Source organism: the organism of the source record quoted next, unplaced genomic scaffold, assembly GCF_019419815.1.
Source record: "Pyrus x bretschneideri cultivar Hongxiangsu unplaced genomic scaffold, Pyrus_bretschneideri_v1 Contig1, whole genome shotgun sequence".
In the NCBI taxonomy this organism is placed as follows: domain Eukaryota; kingdom Viridiplantae; phylum Streptophyta; class Magnoliopsida; order Rosales; family Rosaceae; genus Pyrus; species Pyrus x bretschneideri.
In genome coordinates, this window is record NW_025999390.1 from 570,345 (window position 1) to 591,110 (window position 20,766).

Here is a 20,766-nt window from a genome sequence, read left to right on the forward strand (position 1 = left end):
TGTATGGCAATATCTCTTTCCTTCAAACCTCATTCTCCTTCTCTTCCCTCTTATTTGAATAGTTACTATTAAGCCGCATCAAATCTTGTGTTGATTTTTTTATAGAGAAAGGAAAACAAGAAGAAAAGTGTAAGACTTTCTATGACTCTTTTTTACCTCTTGTTTTAACGTTAATTCCAGTGCCACTATTATAAAACATTGTGTAAAAAACATGAGGTGGCAGATAGTCCATAAAGAGTTTCACTTTTGAAAGAGTCCTCTTAACATTGCTCATTCATAACACCCCTTAATTTCAAGTAAACATGTACAAGTTCATCGAGAATGTAAATTCACCTATAATTTACCCCTTTTTTTCATACTTTAATTTGCAACAATCGGATTAAGACGAGAGTCCAATCAATATCGGGCTGGACTCTAGGCCCAGTAATACAATTCCCCCACGTTCCAGATTTATAGGGCCCAAACTACCCAACGCTGCACCCGCGAATAGTTCGAATCTCTTTTTCTCGCGGGTCTCGCGTAAGTTGAAAAAACAGGAAACGTCGTCGTGACTAAAACCCTAGATATGCGAAAAGTCGGGGACCGTTGGGGTTTTAGCTTGTAGTTGTACTTGCTGCTTCAGTTCAAAATTCAGTAAAAGATAACAAAGAATGGAAATTTCTGAAAGTAAGCCCCAAATCGAATTATCTGAAAACCCTAGAGCCACCTGGGACGGTTGCTCCGTCTTGCTCGACATCAACGACGGCGACCGTCTGGTTTTCGCCCGCCTCTCTGCCGGAGCGTAAGTAGTCTTTTGCTATCAGTTTTGTTCTGTTTTTGTGTTTCGAGTTGTTGAGAATTCTTACAGCTGAATGCGGAATGGATGTGCAGGAAAGTGAAAATTGGGAATAAGAATTGCTCTCTGCAGCCCTTGATTGGCTGCCCCTTTGGCTCTTTCTTTCGGGTCGAAAACGGAGCTGAAGGCCCGTATTTGGCCCGCTACACTCTGTCCACGGAAGGTTTGGTTTTTAATTTTAATTTGTTTCAATTATTAATTTGATTGTGTTATTGTAAAACTTGGGATAACTGACTTTGTATTTTGCTTGATATTTGGCTTTTTTCTTGAATTTATGTGTATAGGTAATAATGTTCCCGAAAAAGGTGAAATTCAATCAGTAGATGAGTTTAGAGATAATCGAGCATTAGTCGATAACAATAAGGCGCAGAGCCTAACCGGTGAAGACATTAACGCAATCCGACAGTGAGAACAAACTTTAATTGGTATTTTGGCTTCTTTTGTACATTTTGGTGGACTTATACAAGGATAATTGCAGACAGGGTGCAACGGGTGATGAAATAGTTGAAGCTCTCATTGCAAACAGTGCGACGTTTGAGATGAAAACTGTTTTCTCACAGGTAATTGAGATCATTTGAGTACCACATTGTATTCATTTGAGGTAAGCTGATCCTATTTCTTGTCTGTCTGTTGTCTGCAGGAGAAATATAGGCTTAAGAAGCAAAAGAAGTATGCTCCCATTGTCCTTATGAGGCGCCCATTCACTAGAAGGTTACCTCTTATTTCTGAAGCACGAGCTTTACTTTGAAGTCATATTGCCATTCTATCAGCGAGAACTATCTCTGCACTTGGCATTTTTTTTGGCTGCCGTTCTGAATCTGCATCTATATTTAGAATTTCGGATTATTTTTACTGACTACTTGTTGTTTGCTGTTTCTCTCAGTATATGTGAGGCGTACTTAAAGAAATATCCGAATAAAATTGGGTAAGGGGCCACTTATGAGTTTCCTCTACTTTTGGTGAGCTACTTTCCCATATTATTTGCTGAGAATTTACGTATCATATGATTGCCTTTGGTTCAGATTCTTGCGGATGGATACATTGTCTCTTCTGCTTTCCATGGCTAATGTTTCTGCAAATTCTGATGTCCTCGTAGTGGATATGGTTGGAGGACTTCTAACTGGTGCCGTGGCGGAGCGTTTAGGAGGTCTGCTATATATTTTTTTTTACCCCAATTGCCCTTTACTATTTGCAGCTTCGAATGTTTTCTCAATTTACACGTATTATGGGTGTTGAAGTAGTGAAACTGAAGTAAATTATATCCAAGGGAAAAGGAAATCTATTTGTTATGGCTACTTTGTGTGATTGCAACAATTTTCTTATGACACCTCGGATGTTGAATGCTATGTTTGACAGGTATGGGCTATGTCTGCAATACATATCTCGGTGGCTCGCCTTATTCTATGGATATAGCGAGGATATTCAACTTTGGAGATGAAATTTGCAAGAGGTACATCTGCCTTTGAGTTACATAAAATAGGAAGGGTACACTCTTCATGTAACCAACTTTTGATATATCGTGTTTTTGTCCCAGGATTGTGAAGTCTCCTCTCACTGACCTTTTATCTTTCCAAAACGGACTGCCCAAACCAGTCAGTCAGGACACGGACTCCTGTAACATGGAATTTCGGCCAAATGTAAGTGACACTTCATTTTAGTCTGCACAACTTTTTTCCTTGCAGTTTCTTAATTGTTTCAGGTACTCTTATATTTTTTTTGTCAGGGCCAAATTTTTTCAGCAGTCAGTACGGAAGAAGTAACTCTTACATCTGAAAATGTGATATCAGAACCTGTTCCCGAGTCTACCAGTTCTCCAGTAATCAAAATATCCAAACCTGCAAAATTGGGAGAAAATGCACCACAGGAAATCATTAGCTCGTGGAAAGAAAATGGTTTCTCTAGGTAAATATTGTTGTCATTTGTTTAGTTTACTAGTTGAAAGTAGCATCTAGTTGATGGTTCTGCATTCTTTTTGCAGTTTAATAATAGCAGCACCGGAGCTGGATGCATGGGGCTTAGTTAAAGAGATCTTGCCACTTATGTCAAATTCTGCTCCCTTTGCTATTTTTCAACAGTATCTTCAGGTTGTTAGCTTCAAATACTTGATAATACCAAATTAATAATTTCCCATACGGATTCTTCACCCGTTTGTAGACGAATAAACTAAAACTGTTATACTTTTTAATATGCAGCCTCTTGCAACATGCATGCACAATTTACAGCAGGGGAAAATGGCGATTGGCATGCAAATTTCAGAACCTTGGTTACGTGAATATCAGGTTTGTTCGGTATATTCTTTATGTATCTGTTCTGATCTGCGAGTTCTAAATCTATAGATTTTAATGTCATTTTGCTATCAGAATTCCTGTTTTTGCTTAAGATGTATGATGGAAGCGTTGAGAAAGTTTCCTAGCTCAACTTCTGTCGTAATCTATTTATACCATCCTGTTGATTTTGCGAGGACCATCACTGGCCACGCTGAGATGCTAATTCTTCTTGTCGTTGTGCCAAGTCCATTGTTAATTCCTGGTTTAATGTTTCTGTAACTTTATACACCGTTATTTGATGCGTTCTTTAGTGTTTCTAGGATGATTCCTGTGCTGAAACGAGACTGATTGCAAATAATTTCTTTTCAGGTACTTCCATCAAGAACTCATCCATGCATGCAGATGAATGGATTCGGTGGGTACATTCTCAGCGGGACCAAAATTTCACCGAACTGATTTGAAAGAACAAAATCACTCCGCTGAGTTGCGACTAGTTATATGGATGTTCGTAGGCAAAACCACTGCGTGCAAAATGTACACTACTAGTTATTCGTCTTTTGTTTATCTGTAAACCTGCAAATTTTTTTCTTGCAGGATTTGCAATCTATGGGTCGTGGCTTATGTGTATCTGGGCCCCAATGTTTAAGATTTAGGATTCGAAGGCCCATATTTGGCAGAAGCTCATACTCTGCGAGCCAGTAAACCCAAAAATTTGAAGATTCGATAACATTAACAGTATAGTTTCTAACGTGTTCATATTGTGTAGCATGACATGTAGTTTCTAACGCAGTGGTGGATATACATTGGGGCTAAGATGGTCTCATGACAACCAAGAGTATGAGAAATATACATGTGAAGATCTTTCGATTGTTTAGTATGGGTGTCTTTTGTGACCAACAAGTGTTTGATGTAATGTCTGCTAGGAATATCTCGACAGCACTCGACAAGTTGCGTCTCTCAATAGCACTCATCATCTTGTTTAGGCAAATATCGGTATCTGTTGACTTGTGCAATATGGTTTGGCTGACGACAAGAAGTCCACCAAAAGTTTGGCTAAGTGCCTTAGTGAATAAAATGAAATTTTTTGCGCATTTCTATCTATTTCTATTAAAAAACTTATCTTTAACCTTGAGAAGTGAGAACAGCTAACATTCGAATCTTAAATCCGCTACTAATTAGACGGTTTGACCTAAGATTATACGCTTTGGAAATTAGTAGTTGGCGACATAGCAGCACTAGTGGGTAGTAGGTAGAGTTGGATATGCTGTCACTGCAGCTCGTTTATTTAAACGCAAATGACACAAGCAGTGCTAATAAAAATTCTATTTGATGCGCTTCAAAGAGCCACCACAATTTCACCTAACTTCTTATCTACGACGGATTTTAATACTAATAACCATCACTCAAAGTAGGATTTGAATGGCCTACGTACTCGCAAGTCGCAAATCACAATTTAAAGATTTGGTGCAACTGACGTTACACGTGTTTAGAGCTCGATGGTGATAATTCTCTTTCATGATTCACAGGTCAAATTATATATTGAAAGACCAACAGATAGAGTTCGTTATATCGAATTTTTTACTATGATTCGGTTTATAGTACATACTGGTATTTATATTTTGTGTCGGATGCATACTGGGATTATTTGTCGTTAACTTTTTAGTTGTATTATTGATTGCACATCTAACTCTTCGTTCATTTTTATATGTCATGAATTAGAGAGATACTTTTGTTTGTATCATACTTGACTAATTCCGAAACTACCAAACATCGGCCAACTTCATACATTCAAAGATCCACTGAGGGATTTATACTGAGGCATTCATGCCGAAGCATATGAGTTTCCCTCCAACCAAGAGCCCAATGACAACACGACACATGTCAACGTCAGAATAAAGTTCATAGAGTCTCGCATCAATCGTGGACAAAAGTTGGAGACTCTCCTCAGCTATAAAAAAAGATCATTCTCCTACAATGAATCCATAATGTCATTATTGTACTTAAACTAGTCATTAGTACCCACTAATGATGATTATGCTTGAACCTATGTATTTGTGTAGACTCTTCACTATTAATGAGAACTCTACTCCGTAGATGTAGCCAAACTTAGGGTGAACCACGTACATCTTGTGTTTGTTTTCCTATCTCTATCTCTTTACATATTATCCTCACTAGTAACCGGAGCAACCAAGTGAAGGTCACAAACTTGACACTTTACGTTTTTTCAAAGTCTTCATTGATTTTGTGCATCAAGAACTTTAACCTAGGACGTCACATGCCAAATGTTTATTGAATAGTTGTGGTAAATTTTAAATACATGGTAATATTCAATAAACCAATAACGCTCATGAGACTGTGCATTGATTTGAAAAGAAAAAAACACATAGAGGATTTGAAGGTTTACGAAAAGGACAAGAAAATAAACATAAGGGAAAGAGAGTAAAAATGGGTGTGGGGGTAAGGGTGAAGGGTATGAGAAAGACAGGCCAACAAACAAAAATAATAAGCAGCACATGATATGAGGGGAAAGAGAAGGCAGGGGAAGGTTCCGCTTGTGCCCTGAGATGGAATGCTACTGGATTATTTGGATCACTACTCGATCCAACTGCTACTAGCCTAGTACTAGCTATAATTTCATTTGAGAGAAACATAGAGAATCCAAGGCTTCGAAAACCTCCCCTACTTTCCATATGCCTCCCCCTTTATGCCTCTAATCTCATGAAAATTTGACATATCATATGAAATATAAATAATTTTCATGACATTGTTACGCTGTTAAAATATGTTTCACATTAATAACCAAATGTTATATAAAGAAAATTTAATATTTTATTAACACGGGATGTCACGGTGGATGAAGTCCTTCCTCATATATGAATGGCCTTTTATATATTGATATTTGTGTTTCAAATTGTTGATTTTAGCAAAACTTATGATATGCTGCTCACTCGGCATGCATGAAACCATCAAGTCTCCCTTTTTTTTCCTTGTAAAATGAATGATGGAATCGGCGTGTAAATGGACACTCGATGGCAGCAGTCGAGTTGGGGAGAATCTTATTTTTCATTTGTACTTTTTAACTTTAAATTATTTGTCCAATTAAATGCTCTCTCTCTCTCTCTCTTTGCTTCTTCTTTGTGGGAGCGGACAAAAAGGGTAAAAGGAGCACGACCTTTTCCTCCATCAGCCAGCCCTACCAAGCTGGCCTCTAGCTACCAACTCCAGCCCGATCTTGAGCCCACTTTACCTGGCCCAAAACCTCACCGTCCCAATCTCGTATGTCATCACAATTATGGTGTATTGATTGTCGTTTTCATTTGTAGGTGACACGTTTTAAGGTCGATTCACATAAATAACAAATTTAATACTTACTTAATCTCGTGAATCTCGTGGCGCACACTTTATTTATTCAAGTTTAATAGCATTGTGCTCCCTCGTTTACAACTAAGTTTGAATTTTACTCCTTATGATATAAATCAAATTAGAAAATCGCTTGGGCAAAATGAAAAGTCCTAACCTCTTGGTATCTAATTAATAAATTTATTACCAGTGGGATCAAATCATATAGAACCTCATGCTTTTGTTAAGCATTGTTTATTAATAGGAGTGTGATATCCAGACAACCTTTTTATTCCTTACACACTTCTTGTTAATTTATATCATTTGATCTTCTTTAATTCAGTTAATCCGACGATCGCAAATTAAAAAGATGTGTATGAAATAAAAATTAAAAATATGTGTATAAAGTAAAAATAGTGTGGATAGCACACCTCTATAATAACGGAATCGAACCATCCTAATCAATTAAGAGCGGCCAAATGTTATATTTAAAAAATCCTTAGGGACCCAGGGAGGTTACCGTTACTTCCGTAGACCCCACCCCACTGTATACCTCTATCCATCCCATCCATAATCAAATAATTTATAATCAATCATAATGTCTTAACCCCACTCTATTAGTTTACCGAAATGCCACTACATGCTCCACCAAAAATAATGTTTTTCCAAACCTATTGTGAATCTTGAAGTGGCAAAAGGGCACAAACCGAACCATGCCTTAAATGGAAAGTTGTTGGGGACGTGGGCCGTGGGCCGGAAAAGTTTTTTTAACTACGAAGGTCACACTGTCACTTGATATAATTAATTTATTAATATTATAATAAGTAAATTTATTTTTGAAATTATAACATATCATTTTTGTTTATCGCAAAAATTATAATAAGTGTGAGCTCTGAGATAAAGAGCTATGTTTATGGTATGCATTTCGTTATATAACTGTCGCGAGTTACCTTAATAATAGAATTTCTGTGCCATATAAATCGTTCTTTTAAGGAGTTAAGGAAAAACTTGAGCCGCGTGTTTACCTTTAACGGTGATTCAAGCCCTAGTGCCGTAGTGCGTATGGCCTTGTTCTACATATGCACACGCACACAGCGAACCCGCTCTCCATGATGACGGAACCCAAAAGCAAAGACTCATCGCATCATATCAAATCCGACGCCTGAGGAGAAAAAGCAAAACTCACATACAAATGGCAATTTAAAGTTTTAAACGGCACAAACACCTGTCTCTTTGTCTCTCACTCTCTCTCACGCCGCCGATAACGTAACGGTTCTTCGAGACTTTCGGCGGCGCCATTTTCCTACGGCGGCGATATCCGAGCTGTTCGGCGATTCGAGTTCTCTAGTAACTTTCACTTTCAGTGTTTTTCTTTTCAATCCGTTGATTCCGTTCAAATTTCAAATTAGTCTTTGAGAGGTACTCTCTCTCTCTCTCTAAAAATCTAATTGCTACTGTTTATTTTTTGAATATTTTCTTGAAAACCGATTTTATTTCATGAAAAATGAGATTGCATAATGTATCGACTCTTTTCAGCATCAGATTATTGGATTCTTAATTTTCCTTTTAGAAATGTAAATGATTTTTTTGCCTATTATTTTCATAATTTTTTTTTGCTTTTAGTTCTTGTAATTTCTATTTTGTCTGCAAAATTTAAGAAATTTTAATTTCTGTGCGGTATAATCGTATGCTTCAGCGGCTGTTCTTACAAATCTGGTTGTGCACTGAGCTCAGGGGATTTTGCTAATCCCAAATTCAATTCAAATCCAACTGCGCTCAGATACATTTTCGTTTCGGTTTCCAGGAATTTAGAAAATATTCTGTTCAAATACTTACAAATTCCTGGAAACCGAAACGAATTTTTTTTTAATCTGAGGATCAACATTTTATGATTTATGAAAGCAACAAAAAATGAGTCCATTATTTTTGTTAAGAATCTGAATATTGTATCAGCTCTACCTGTTGTGAACTTGTGATTTTGTTCTGCTCTTAATTTGTTTAGTGATTTTGTTTATCTAAAACAAATCCAATTTGCACTGCTACTAAGGTTCAAGAAGTATACTTGATATGTTGTTTGTCGAAAATTCGGTAGTTGCTTGGTATTGAAGTGAGCTATTTTATGTTTCTTTTGTTACTCCAGACGATTTGTTTGACCAAGCGCTTATTTTCTTTTGTATGGGCAGGTATAAAGAAGATGATAGGATCCTTTCTTACCAGAACACTAGTGTATGTCATCGATTGGCCTTCGCTTTAGGTTGCGTTTCAAGGGATGTTTGATTATTTTCAAATCTAATTCCCGGGTTTTATGTCTTGGCATTTGACAGGATGGCTCTTGGATATGCTTATCCAGCTTATGAGTGCTACAAAACTGTTGAAAAGAACAAGCCAGAGATTGAACAGCTTCGCTTTTGGTGCCAGTATTGGTATAAACCCCGTCTTGTGTCTAAGATAGTCTTCTATTTGTCCTTATGATTCTTAGCGATGACCCGCTTTTCATCCTTGAATTTCAGGATTTTGGTGGCTGTTTTGACTGTTTGTGAGAGAGTTGGTGATGCTTTTGTTTCATGGTGGGGATTTGGATTGGAATGCTGAGAGAATTTAAATATGCTTTTGTGTGCCACTTCTTTGTCTCATTCTGTTTTTTTTTTCTTGAAGGGTTCCAATGTATAGCGAAGCTAAGTTGCTCTTCATTATATATCTGTGGTTTCCTAAAACAAAGGTATAGGATTCCGTAAGGGTTTTTGGACTCAGATTATCAGCTTATTTAATTGTTTGTTTGCCCTTTTATTACTAGTATACCTTTCCTCATGCTCACAACCATCTCCGTGTTGCAGGGTACGACCTATGTGTATGATTCCTTCTTTAGACCATATCTTGCGAAGCATGAAAATGAAATTGATAGGAACTTGTTGGAACTGAGAACTAGAGCTGGTGACATGGCAATTTTGTATTGGCAAAGAGCTGCAAGCTATAGTCAGACGAGAATATTTGACATTTTGCAGTATGTTGCCGCACAATCGACACCAAGCCCTCGCCCTGCGCAGGTATTATGATATGATTCGGACTTGGTGTTTTCAGTTTTACCATTATGTCCCATCACTATTGATTGCAACATCGCCAGTCTGGGCATCCAGTCCGTTGGAGCAAGTTATCAAAACGTTATTGTCTTTCTATCATTCAGATATTTATTTTTTGTGCGTGTTGAATTGTTATGTTGGTGTTTTACTATGCTTTGCCTTTTCATCGTCTATTCTTTCAAGGTTATTTTGTTTGAACTTGGGGATATTGTGTGTGTGTGTGTGTGTGTATTTCTTCCATTTAGTTATAGTTGATCGTTCATGCCTTGGTGAGGTTGGTACTGGATTGGAAGTCATCCTACCTTAGATGAAATGCTGTGTTGATACACGAGTTATTGATTGTATGTCACATCTCTTTAATACTCTGCATTCCGGTATGCATGTGTGTTACTCTTGAAATTGCAGCCACAACAAGGTGTTAGGCGCCAACCGCCTGCTGCTCGCCAACCCCCTGCTGCTTCAGCTCCAAGTCGCCAACCAGCTGCAACAACGCAAGCACAACCCGAAGAACCGCCGTCTCCCACTTCCAGTACTTCTTCAAGCAAGGACCAAAAGGAGATAGCCGAAGCCTTAGCATCTTCACCAAACCCTAAACCTGCCCCGCAAGCAGCAGTTTCAGTTACTCTAAAAGCAACAGCAACAGCAACAGCAGCTGCATCTGAATCATCGAGGCAAGCTACCCCAACTGAAGAGGTTGCACCAATGCAGATTGACGCAGTGCCATCCTCTTCAGCGACTGAAGAGACAAATCCTCCCCCGAAAGAGACAGTTATGGAGGAAACCATTCGGGTCACACGTGGAAGGTTGAGGAAAGCTCGTTCTGCAGGAAGCCGTTGAAATTTCACGTTTTTAGATTTGCGTAGGTGGACAAAAGACGGTTATTTGAACGGCTGTTTCATTCGTTTTTTTCATCTTTGAACGCAATTCAGCAGATAAAAAGGGTTCTGATATATTGTAGGGGCTGATTGAACAATTACCAGAATATAACGAACGTGGTATTGGAATCGGAGTTGAGTCAGGAGAAAGATGAATCAGATGTTGATGTATATAAATTTGGGTTATGATAAGTAATTTGAAATAATCTAAATTGAAAGCACCAAATCTTTATTTGTTGGTTATAGACGGGATATCATTTGTGGTTAAGTTTGAACTTTTGAACGCCACTTCATCAGGTCAAGATGTCGGAAAAACTTTAGTAAGGCAGGGCGACCAAGTGCATTGGCATTGTACCTACTTGGACGGGGTGAGATGATACATGAATATAGGGCTTGTTTTTGTTTTTTTGAGTGTGAATTCTAAGGTTTACCCGTCTAATCATATGACTGACCAACTACACACACATGAGAGCCCCTTACATTGGATTAGGATTCTTTTCGGATCCCTTCCATCTGGATTATCCGGATCCTTCAATCCTATTCGTTCAACCGAACATTGAATGACAAGGAATTAACTAAACTTTATTTTCTTTTTTCGCTTTTTCATGTTCATCTTCTACCCCTCTCTCTCTCTCTCTCTCTCTCTCTCTAACTCTCTTCTTTCTCAATCTGGGAGGACTTGGTTCCAGTTTTGGGCAACCGAAGCCTGGAAGACGACAGTGTGGGAGTGGTGGGTTGGCAGTTGGAGCCAACACCAATCGGAGAACGCAGAGATTTGAAGGATTCAGAGGAAAGGGATCCGGAGAGAATTTCAACTGCTCTATATTGTCTTTTCTCCTGTCCTACCACCTCATTTTCTCTTCATGTGATAAATGATTTGACCAGCCACGTGGTGACTCAACTCCACCGAAATTTTTCTCCTAAAATTAAGATGGGCTGGACCCAGCTGAACGAGATATTGGGCTTCCATAATGCGAAATTCAAAAGATTTCATTTTTCTTTTTCACCAGCAAAGGAAGGGAGCCACGTAGGAGGGAGGAACGTTGAGTTCAGTGTGTGATGGAAAAAGCTCTTGAGAGTCTGGTGGTTGAAATTGGAGGTAACTGCCAACCCCACATATCCAAACTCCACCATCGCTTTGCAATTTCTTCTTCTCCTTCCGTCTTCTTCAAACTTCAGTTTCAGTAAATAGACGTGGAAATGTCACAAGCACCCTCACTCCCCCGTCTTCGCTCTCCCTTCCTTTCTTGCCCCTTCAAGCTTTCCACCTCCCCTTCTTCCTTCTGCGCGTCCCACAAGTTTGCAGGAAATCAACGGTCACCGAAGTCGTATCCATGCATCAGAGCCATTGATCTCGATCAAAACACGGTTCTCTTTTCTCTAATTTTCAACTTTTCCGTTAATTTTGAACTTTTTTCCTTTTTTTTTTTTTCAATAATTTTGTGTGGAATCTGAAGTAGGCATGAATTTGCAGGTAGTTGCAGTCTCAGTTGGGCTTGTGAGTGTTGCCGTCGGGATTGGCATTCCGGTTTTCTACGAAACACAGATCGACAGTGCTGTGAGTTCTTTCAACTTCCCAGTATTTAATTTTGATTGAATAAGTTGTATTAATATAATTAATAATGCTAATTGCAGGCAAAGCGAGACAACACTCAGCCATGCTTCCCTTGCAATGGAACCGGCGCACGTAAGTATAGTATTTTTCGTCAAACGATACGATATATACAAAAATACTTCTACAACTTGGTAGCGAACTCACTCACAAATGTATATCGTCTTACATCAGTGTGAGCGCCTGCAGTAACTAACATTAACAACTTGGTAGCTGTGTTTTTTTATCAAATATTAAACATCTTGTAAATTTGTGGTTTCGAATCTATTACATTGTTCTTGTAATACCCTCGAATTCATGTGGCATGGCGTTTACGTTTAGGTGTCGTGATGAAAATTATGTGTCGCAGAAAAATGCAGATTTTGCACGGGAAGTGGGACGGTGACAGTAGAGCTTGGCGGGGGTGAGAAAGAGGTGTCCAACTGCATCAACTGCGAAGGGGTCGGTTCGTTTACGTGCACAACATGTCAGGGTTCTGGGATTCAACCTCGGTACCTTGATCGCAGGTGCGATGATTCTTGTATCTGGATCATATTCGGTCTATCAGTATGCATGAAACTAACTCATTTGTGTATATTTTGTTGTCCTTCAGAGAATTCAAAGACGATGACTGATCGAGGTCTGCTATATATTGCTAAGAAGAGTAAATGATTGTCGAGAAGAAATCTTCACTTTTTTTGTTCTTGTTTTTTTTACACTTAATCAGTCCAATTGCTTTCATGTGATCATTCAGATATGAATTAGCAGTTTTCTAACTTGCCCTCCTCTTCTTCTCTTGTGCTTCTTGTGTTTCATCTTTTATTTTTCTCTGAATCAATGTACTGAATGGGAAATATTGGCTTAAGGGTTTAAATCTTCTACCAAAAATAATATAAATGTCTTTGTGCAAAACTCATCGATCCACTATTACTCAGCACTGATATTATCATCAGTTTATATTTAAACACTTGCTAGGAGCACACTAACACAACCAATGTGGAGTTTAATTGCAAAAGACATCGATGTTATTAGTAGCAGAACCGTTCATGTATTGTAATTTGTTACACTTCTACGTAATAAATTACACTACACGATTTCAGGAGAAAGATATTTGTATAAACAGCATGACTAGGCTCTAGAGTAGCTCTCACACTGTTAAAATCACATGAGATCTAGTGAGACCGATATACAATAAAGTCTTTGAAATAAATAAAAAATACAGTAAAGTCATGGTTTTGAAAGAGATGCCCCACATAAGTGACATGGTCCAAGCTCTACTACACAAAGTGTTTCTCCGAGTTAGGCAAAATAAAAAACAAGGACCAATTTTAAAATTGTTGGGCTTTTGTTAAAATCTTGTCGGTGAGGCCCGAACTTGAATAGAGCCCGGCCCGCGCGTATCGTTGAACCCCGTCTTCCTCTTAGTCTTGACTGGCCGCCACTGGGTAGGGAGAGAGAGTTTGGAACGACGTCGGATCGAGTTGGCGGCACCTGGATTCCAATTAGGGTTTTGCAGAGTTCCAAACTTTCAAACCAGAGAGAGAGAGAGAGAGAGAGAGCGAGAGATGCTGTACATAGTCGGACTGGGATTGGGGGACGAGAAAGACATAACTCTGAGAGGATTAGAGGCTGTGAAGAAATGCGACAAAATTTTCATCGAAGCCTACACTTCCCTCCTCTCATTTGGCATCTCCTCCGACGGCCTCTCCACCCTCGTACTCTCTCCCTCTCTACTTCTCTATTTGTTTACAGAACTTGTTCAACTTTTTCAAAAAAATTGAAATGGAAGTTTGATTGCAGGAAAAGTTGTACGGAAAACCAGTGATACTTGCGGATAGAGAAACGGTGGAGGAGAGGGCCGACCAGATTCTAACTGCAGCTGCTGCTTCCGACGTCGCCTTCCTTGTCGTTGGCGATCCTTTTGGGTATGACCAATCTCTCTGCAGAACTAGAAAAATCTTGTATGCGTGGAATTTATTTATTTTACTAGGAATTGGGGAAGTAATTAAAATTTAGTTTCCAAGAATGTCGGAATTATGATCGAAATAATGGTGACTTAATCAATTGAGCATTTTGGAATTATATAATTGTGTGTAATGGATCCAAAAGCTATGAGGAATGTCTTCGTACGCTAATTACTGCATTCTTTCTTGCGTAATTTGATCTAAAACGCAGAGCTACGACACACACTGATCTTGTCGTTCGAGCCAAGAAGTTGGGGATTGATGTCAAGGTGGTGCACAATGCGTCGGTGATGAATGCAGTTGGAGCCTGTGGATTACAACTCTACCACTACGGAGAGACAGTTTCAATACCATTCTTCACCGAGACATGGAGGCCTGATAGCTTTTATGAGAAGATTCAGAAAAATCGTGCGCTTGGACTGCATACCCTATGCTTGTTAGGTTCGGTTCTAGATACTTAAAAAACTGACACCACTTGATGCTTATCTTACTATACACTCATCACAAATTATTTTCGCTGTAGACATACGGGTGAAGGAACCGACTCTGGAATCGTTGTGCAGGTTTAGGTTTTGTGTGTGATTTAGGTTTTGTGTGTTTTTGTGCTTCCACGATTGCATAGGCTTATTTTTGTTACTTGCCTCCCTTTCAGAGGAAAGAAGCAGTATGAACCGCCTAGATATATGTCGATAAACACTGCAATTGAGCAGCTTCTGGAGGTTGAGCACAATCGAGGAGAATCTGGTAACCAAGTCATTTTTTCAGATCTTTACTTCAAACGTGATTGTTACCTATTGTCTGGCCTCTGCACAATATAACCGTTGCTACATTTTTTATTCTTGCATTACCTTGCAGCATATAATGAAGACACGATGTGTGTTGGGCTTGCGCGGCTGGGAAGTGAGGATCAGAAGATCGTTTCTGGTACGATGAGGCAACTGCAGTCGGTTGATTTTGGAGCACCTCTCCATTGCCTTGTTATTGTAGGCAAAACTCATCCAGTGGAAGAAGAAATGCTGGATTTTTACAGACATTCGGAAGAGAATAATCATGGCACTGTATGATTATAACGCTGATAGGACGGCATTCGCCTGATCTACTTTTCTATAGTGAACTGTTGTACTATATGCAGCAGAGACAGAATAGGAGGCTACGGTTACTTGGCTTTCAAGAGAGATCGGAAGATAGGTTGTTGTATGACGCCAAACTGCTGTCATGCTGCACAATCCGATTTTGTGAATCGAGTTTTGGCGAGTTGCTGTAATACATTATGTGCCGTATTAATTTCACTTCTCTTCAATTTTGAGCGAAATATATTTGTCGTGACTATTCCTCATTGTGTGTATGCTTATTCAGAGATGAATAATATTGAGACTTTGCTAAAAGAAAAGCCATATTATGAACATGTGCCATGAGTTTCATCCTAATCTCTAACCAGATATTACAAGTGGTGCCTTTGGTGAAACGACATCTCTTCAAAACATGATTTTGGTGCCTTCAATTCTCCTCCCCGTTTGGCGGAATACGATCAACGTTTTACGAAGCCGCATGATTGTATTCTGTCAAACATGGAGGAGAATCGAAGTCGCGTTCAGAATTTCTGAATTGCCTTTTAACAAAAGCTGGATCGTCGACTGCACATTCGTACCAGAAATCGGTTTGCCTTCCTGTCTGTGGCCAGTTGGACGGTTAAAATCATCTGTTCCTCCCAAATATCCAACGGCAAACACAGGTCTTCGTCATTTCTGAATTAGTCTTACAGCAGATCTGTCCGTTCGTTTTCCCAGCCCGCACGAGGGCTATTTCCGTCATTTGACAACGATTATCCCGCCAAACCATCCAAACAAAGCACCAACCTCCAAAAATAAAAATAAAAAAACAGAAAAAGACCGCGAAATTAACCTCTCGTCTCGGTTGTCAACCGTGTTTAACAACAAAATCTGAAGTCCGATCCGAGAGGGAACGCCAATCATCGCTTAATCAGACGTTAATCTCCTCCGAAACCTTGATTAATGTCTGTTTGTCTTGTCACAATGTATTAAGACAGATATCTTAATATTTGCCTACCTCTTGTGGTTTTAGTTGGTCCTGAAAAATGGGAGCTAAACCGAGGTGCAAGGGGTGGTGGGTGTGGGTGCTCGTGCTCGTGATCCTCGCTCTCGTCGCCGGCGGCGTCATTTTTGCGGTCGTCAAGAAAATAAAGAAAAACTCCGGCGATGACGACGGTGCGGTTCCGGGGCCTCCCGGCGCCATTACCCAGAAATACTCCGACGCTCTCAAAGTCGCCGTTCAATTCTTCGACGTCCAGAAATGTACCTTTCTCTCTCTACATTCGCAACGTGTTCATTTTTTTTCACTAAATATTCAGTTAATTCACATGATCAGTATCACCGAATGCCTCAATTGGTACAAATGTTTGATCTTTGTTTTGTTATTTTTCGTCTTTTGCATTGCGAGTTTTCGATGTATTAATTTCCAGTTTACTAAATGTTGGTACGTATAGTGCTTGACCTGTAATGATGTTGTGGGTGATTGTCATATGTAGCCGGTAAGCTGGTGGATAACAAGATATCGTGGAGAGGGGATTCGGGTCTGAAAGATGGAAGCGATGCGAAGTTGGATTTGTCCAAGGGAATGTATGACGCTGGGGATCACATGAAGTTCGGATTTCCAATGGCGTATACCGCCACAGTGTTGTCGTGGGCGATTCTTGAGTATGGTGATCAGATGGATGCGGTGAATCAGTTAAAAACTTCTCAAGCCTCTCTCAAGTGGATCACTGACTTCCTTGTCAATGCTCATCCTAAGGACAATGTGCTCTACATTCAGGTTCGTATAACGTTGAATCATATTCATTACATGCAAATCGAAATGCTTATGAAGCGTTTCTGACTTGCCAATTCATATTCTGGGGCAGGTGGGTGACCCTAAAAAGGACCATGAATGTTGGTATAGGCCGGAAGACGTGACTGAGAAGAGGCCGGCAACACAGGTCAACACTTCCGCTCCGGGAACGGAGGTTGCAGCTGAAACTGCAGCAGCTATGGCTTCAGCATCTCTCGTCTTTAAGAAAAGTGATGCCAAATATTCAGACACGCTTCTTTCGCATGCCAAAAAGCTGTTTACCTTTGCTGATAAAAACAGAGGCTCTTACAGTGAAAGCATCCCCGAGGTCCAGAAATTTTACAATTCAACGGGATACGGAGATGAGCTTTTGTGGGCAGCAGCCTGGCTTTACCATGCGACTGGGGATAAGGAATACCTTGATTACGTCACAGGGGAGAATGGAGAGGAATTTGCTCAATTTGGTAAACCGACGTGGTTCAGTTGGGATAACAAGCTTGCAGGAACCCAGGTATGCTGAGAACCATTTCTTTGTTTTTCTGCTGTGTTTTAATCTGTCAAATGCCACAGTAGTATGCGACTCGCCCGAGAAACTATTATTTGACAATGCGTTGCTCTTCCTGGATTACTATAGTAGCTATATTTGAAGGACTTTCATTTGTAAGATAAGATACCATTATACTCGAGTAAAATTCGTCTTTCAGTCTTGTGAACAACTCTGTATTTTTACTGCAGGTTTTGCTCTCCAGGTTGACCTTCTTTGGTGGGAAGGACACCTCAGACAATTCTGGCCTTCAAAAGTACAGGAAAACAGCTGAAGCTGTTATATGTGGCTTCCTGCCAAACTCGCCAACGGCCACGAGCAGCAGAACAGACAGTAATCTTCTTCTTTATTGTCATATGACATGGATTATCGTGCATATCTTTTCTTCTTGTTAAAGCAAAAGCATTGCTCTTGCTACCCTGCCTCGAGATTAGTTCTCCAGAACTATATCAACGCCTCTTCTACATTGTAATGCACCAATTAATCTAAGATGTTATATTACTGATAACTTTATAAACACTAACCAATCTCACATCCTCCGTTGTAGATAAACTTCTCTACCGTTCATAATAACTGATTCACACTTCAAAACAATTAGGGAGGATAAACACAATTGCTTGCTATTATGTAGAAGAAAGTGATACTTATACTAGGCAAACATGAAGCTCTAAACAACAACGATGCACACGATTTCAGATATTTCCAAGCTATCAGTTGGGAATGTTATTCTCTTTTGCATCCTTTCAGCATTATGCACCACACTCAAATCTTCTAGGCTGGTTTGCATATGCTCGTAATTCAGTTCTTTTTGCCGTGTCTCTCATTCTCCTTCGCTTACCATCATGGTGTCCACTTTGCAGATGGTCTGATCTGGGTCAGCGAATGGAATGCTCTGCAGCAGCCGGTTGCTGCTGCTTTCCTAGCTGCTCTTTACAGTGACTACATGCTTACATCTGGCTCCACAAAACTAGAATGCGATGGAGAAACCTATAAGCCATCGGATATTCGGAAATTTGTTAGATCTCAGGTATGCTTTCTGATTTGTCTCAAGTAGATTTTGCATACATGCGCAGATGTTAGCAACAAACAGCCGCAACCTTCATAAACGTCTATTCATTCTAAAGTGTTCCAAATTTTATAGGCGAATTATGTCTTGGGCGACAATCCTATGAAAATGAGCTACCTTGTCGGGTACGGGGATAAATATCCCAAATACGTACACCATAGAGGAGCGTCTATCCCGGCTAATAAGAAGACTAGCTGCAAAGAGGGATTCAAGTACCTTGACTCAACCAAACCCAACCCTAATGTAGCCGTTGGAGCACTTGTCGGCGGGCCATTCCTAAACGAAACATACATTGATGCCCGGAACAACTCGAGGCAAGGGGAGCCGAGCACATACAACAGTGCTGTCGTTGTTGGCCTTCTGTCAAGTCTGGTGACCACCTCTTCGGCAGTTAAATCCTTCACCTAGAGAGTCCTAGATATCGACCGAAAAAAAAAATAAAAAACAAGAGAGTCCTAGATAACTAATTACAATTGTTTGTATTAATATATATATTATACTGCTCTGTACCTGTATGCATGCCTTGTTACTACTCACAATTTACTGATGTAGTGCAGTAGTACGTAGTTTACTTTCCAATGATTTGGGCTATTACTTTACTATCTTAGCTTTTCTTTGTTTTGGTAAAGTGATATTTTGATCTACCCTAACTCAGGAGGAAGGGGATTTGAATTTGTGTGGTATGCTGTTCTTGCCAATTAATCTAATGTTGCGAGTTTACAGCTTTTGTGGTTGGACTTTTGGGATTCCTTGAAAATTCAAGTTTTCTCATATTTCATTCTGTTTTCTAGCTTTATGATTGATTGAATCATAAAAGATTAGAAACAGAAACATAAGTGTAAAGAAAACGGAAATGTAAAAATTACTACTCGAAAAAGGTCAAATAAGCAAATTAAACAATCATCTTGAATAAGAATTATACATCATTTATGTAATGTGGATTCCAAAAAGTTTTGAATTAAAATCACGTGGGTATCGTTCGACATTAGTGCATATAGTTCTTCATGTTTATGATAACAGGGTTAAATATTAGGATCAAGGGAAAAGGTTAAAATTGGGAGTGGCAACTATAGGATTTGCAGAGTCATATGACACCACCACTTGTTGTTTATCCATATATAGAACCATGGAAACTCAAGGGAAGTTCCCTACTCCTTCTCTCTTTTGGGTCTCAATCAACTACTTTCTTACCTTCTACGTTACGTCATTGTGGCGCTGCTTACACAATATTGTATACTTTATTCTTTTTAATTAACAAATGTTGACTTGTTTGAGATATAATGCCCATGTGAATTATCTCACAAGTAGCATAATCATGGTTGGATGAAAGCTCTTCTCACTTTATAAGTAGTCTTCTCCCTTGTCAATATGCAATACCCACATGGGTTTTCACGAGTGCATTGTCCTTAGGCTCTCATCTCATCTACGACATCCATGGCCTCATGGCCATTAGCACCAAGAAAAGGAGAGGGCCACTTGCTTTTCCACCGTAACTTTTCGCTTTCCTTTTGTACACTGGGCAGTTTGTGAATGGTACGGTCAATGACAGGTGTCATGTCCACTACTTTGCATGATGAACGACCTTAGCCTAGATACCAACCAAGCCACCACCCAAAAATAATCTCCAGAGTCGAGGTCCAGACACTCTTCAAACCACTCACTCAAAGAATGGATAAAGAGTAGGAAAATATCAACAGAATTAGTTCAATTCAATGTGTTGAGAACGAAAGAGTGAATTTAGATAAACATTCAATATCCAATGCTAAAAGAACTCTTAAGTTCACCCTCTCTTTCGAAATTCTCTCTTACAACGTTATTCAACCGATCGATATTTGTCTCATGTAATTAAAAAGTGAATTACCTGTCTAATAGGAGCTTGAGCACGCGCTGAATTGGTGATAAAAGAATATCTTTCCTCTCACTTGGTTCAAGAAGTATCACTACTTGGTATTACTAATCCGGTTATGTTGGAACACTTAAATTGATTTTCGTCTTAAACCTTGATAGTTTTCTTGTTTCACTCGCGTTTCTAGTTCTATCCTAATCTTCTTTCTTCTATTTACCAATACAATACGTTAAATCTAAAACGTGTCAATCGTATCATATTCATATATATTAAATTAAATAAATTTGTAATACAACATAACCCGTCATTTTATATTTCACCTCTTCCTTGATTATCTACGTAATGTTCCTCTCCACATCACTATCAGTCCTTTTTTTCATGAAAACAACTTGCAACAGCCAATCAATTTTTGAAACTATATTATGAATGGAATCAATAGAATATACAAACATCATGAATCACCGACGTGAAGAACTAGTAATCAAATCACAGGTATTGTGATCCAGGTCAGATTCTAA

General features: G+C 39.3%; 5 protein-coding genes across 5 annotated transcripts; all 5 read left to right on the plus strand.

Moving 5' to 3' along the window:
- The first annotated feature begins 498 nt into the window (after nt 1–498).
- LOC125477320 (tRNA (adenine(58)-N(1))-methyltransferase non-catalytic subunit trm6-like) lies at nt 499–3,976 on the plus strand. Its single transcript, XM_048584306.1, has 13 exons — nt 499–781; nt 871–998; nt 1,120–1,240; nt 1,314–1,395; nt 1,476–1,546; nt 1,719–1,760; nt 1,858–1,982; nt 2,192–2,285; nt 2,370–2,472; nt 2,559–2,737; nt 2,814–2,919; nt 3,028–3,114; nt 3,472–3,976. Exons 1-13 carry the CDS (start codon nt 651–653, stop codon nt 3,556–3,558), a joined length of 1,356 nt encoding a protein of 451 aa, XP_048440263.1. The 5' UTR covers nt 499–650; the 3' UTR covers nt 3,559–3,976.
- Nucleotides 3,977–7,451: 3,475 nt separating this feature from the next.
- On the plus strand, nt 7,452–10,619 carry LOC125467887 (putative HVA22-like protein g). Its single transcript, XM_048577423.1, has 7 exons — nt 7,452–7,860; nt 8,625–8,667; nt 8,766–8,864; nt 8,952–9,008; nt 9,097–9,160; nt 9,276–9,485; nt 9,924–10,619. Exons 2-7 carry the CDS (start codon nt 8,636–8,638, stop codon nt 10,353–10,355), a joined length of 894 nt encoding a protein of 297 aa, XP_048433380.1. The 5' UTR covers nt 7,452–7,860; nt 8,625–8,635; the 3' UTR covers nt 10,356–10,619.
- An 800-nt stretch (nt 10,620–11,419) lies between these two features.
- Nucleotides 11,420–12,896, plus strand: LOC103927901 (protein SPA, chloroplastic). Its single transcript, XM_009336877.3, has 5 exons — nt 11,420–11,761; nt 11,868–11,951; nt 12,029–12,080; nt 12,355–12,511; nt 12,598–12,896. Exons 1-5 carry the CDS (start codon nt 11,594–11,596, stop codon nt 12,617–12,619), a joined length of 483 nt encoding a protein of 160 aa, XP_009335152.2. The 5' UTR covers nt 11,420–11,593; the 3' UTR covers nt 12,620–12,896.
- A 629-nt stretch (nt 12,897–13,525) lies between these two features.
- On the plus strand, nt 13,526–15,114 carry LOC103927928 (probable diphthine methyl ester synthase). Its single transcript, XM_009336909.3, has 6 exons — nt 13,526–13,699; nt 13,785–13,909; nt 14,160–14,389; nt 14,472–14,511; nt 14,601–14,692; nt 14,804–15,114. Exons 1-6 carry the CDS (start codon nt 13,550–13,552, stop codon nt 15,010–15,012), a joined length of 846 nt encoding a protein of 281 aa, XP_009335184.1. The 5' UTR covers nt 13,526–13,549; the 3' UTR covers nt 15,013–15,114.
- On the plus strand, nt 15,111–19,124 carry LOC103927919 (endoglucanase 2). Its single transcript, XM_048577418.1, has 6 exons — nt 15,111–16,260; nt 16,494–16,777; nt 16,866–17,303; nt 17,528–17,669; nt 18,197–18,363; nt 18,478–19,124. The coding sequence occupies exons 1-6, from the start codon at nt 16,044–16,046 to the stop codon at nt 18,808–18,810; spliced, it is 1,581 nt and encodes a 526-aa protein (XP_048433375.1). The 5' UTR covers nt 15,111–16,043; the 3' UTR covers nt 18,811–19,124.
- Nucleotides 19,125–20,766: the final 1,642 nt, after the last annotated feature.

Excerpts from the sequence above, each read along its gene's own strand:
- LOC103927901 (XM_009336877.3), top strand. The coding sequence starts at position 11,594 with ATGTCACAAGCACCCTCACTCCCCCGTCTTCGCTCTCCCTTCCTTTCT. Across the intron at positions 11,762-11,867 it reads TTGATCTCGATCAAAACACG|GTAGTTGCAGTCTCAGTTGG; the intron begins GTTCTCTTTTCT and ends ATGAATTTGCAG. Across the intron at positions 12,081-12,354 it reads TTGCAATGGAACCGGCGCAC|AAAAATGCAGATTTTGCACG; the intron begins GTAAGTATAGTA and ends TATGTGTCGCAG.
- LOC103927919 (XM_048577418.1), top strand. The coding sequence starts at position 16,044 with ATGGGAGCTAAACCGAGGTGCAAGGGGTGGTGGGTGTGGGTGCTCGTG. Across the intron at positions 16,778-16,865 it reads ACAATGTGCTCTACATTCAG|GTGGGTGACCCTAAAAAGGA; the intron begins GTTCGTATAACG and ends ATTCTGGGGCAG. Across the intron at positions 17,304-17,527 it reads ACAAGCTTGCAGGAACCCAG|GTTTTGCTCTCCAGGTTGAC; the intron begins GTATGCTGAGAA and ends TTTTTACTGCAG.
- LOC125477320 (XM_048584306.1), top strand. The coding sequence starts at position 651 with ATGGAAATTTCTGAAAGTAAGCCCCAAATCGAATTATCTGAAAACCCT. Across the intron at positions 1,241-1,313 it reads GACATTAACGCAATCCGACA|ACAGGGTGCAACGGGTGATG; the intron begins GTGAGAACAAAC and ends GGATAATTGCAG. Across the intron at positions 3,115-3,471 it reads CTTGGTTACGTGAATATCAG|GTACTTCCATCAAGAACTCA; the intron begins GTTTGTTCGGTA and ends ATTTCTTTTCAG.
- LOC103927928 (XM_009336909.3), top strand. The coding sequence starts at position 13,550 with ATGCTGTACATAGTCGGACTGGGATTGGGGGACGAGAAAGACATAACT. Across the intron at positions 14,512-14,600 it reads ACTCTGGAATCGTTGTGCAG|AGGAAAGAAGCAGTATGAAC; the intron begins GTTTAGGTTTTG and ends CCTCCCTTTCAG. Across the intron at positions 14,693-14,803 it reads GCACAATCGAGGAGAATCTG|CATATAATGAAGACACGATG; the intron begins GTAACCAAGTCA and ends ATTACCTTGCAG.
- LOC125467887 (XM_048577423.1), top strand. The coding sequence starts at position 8,636 with ATGATAGGATCCTTTCTTACCAGAACACTAGT. Across the intron at positions 8,668-8,765 it reads TTTCTTACCAGAACACTAGT|GATGGCTCTTGGATATGCTT; the intron begins GTATGTCATCGA and ends GGCATTTGACAG. Across the intron at positions 8,865-8,951 it reads CGCTTTTGGTGCCAGTATTG|GATTTTGGTGGCTGTTTTGA; the intron begins GTATAAACCCCG and ends CTTGAATTTCAG.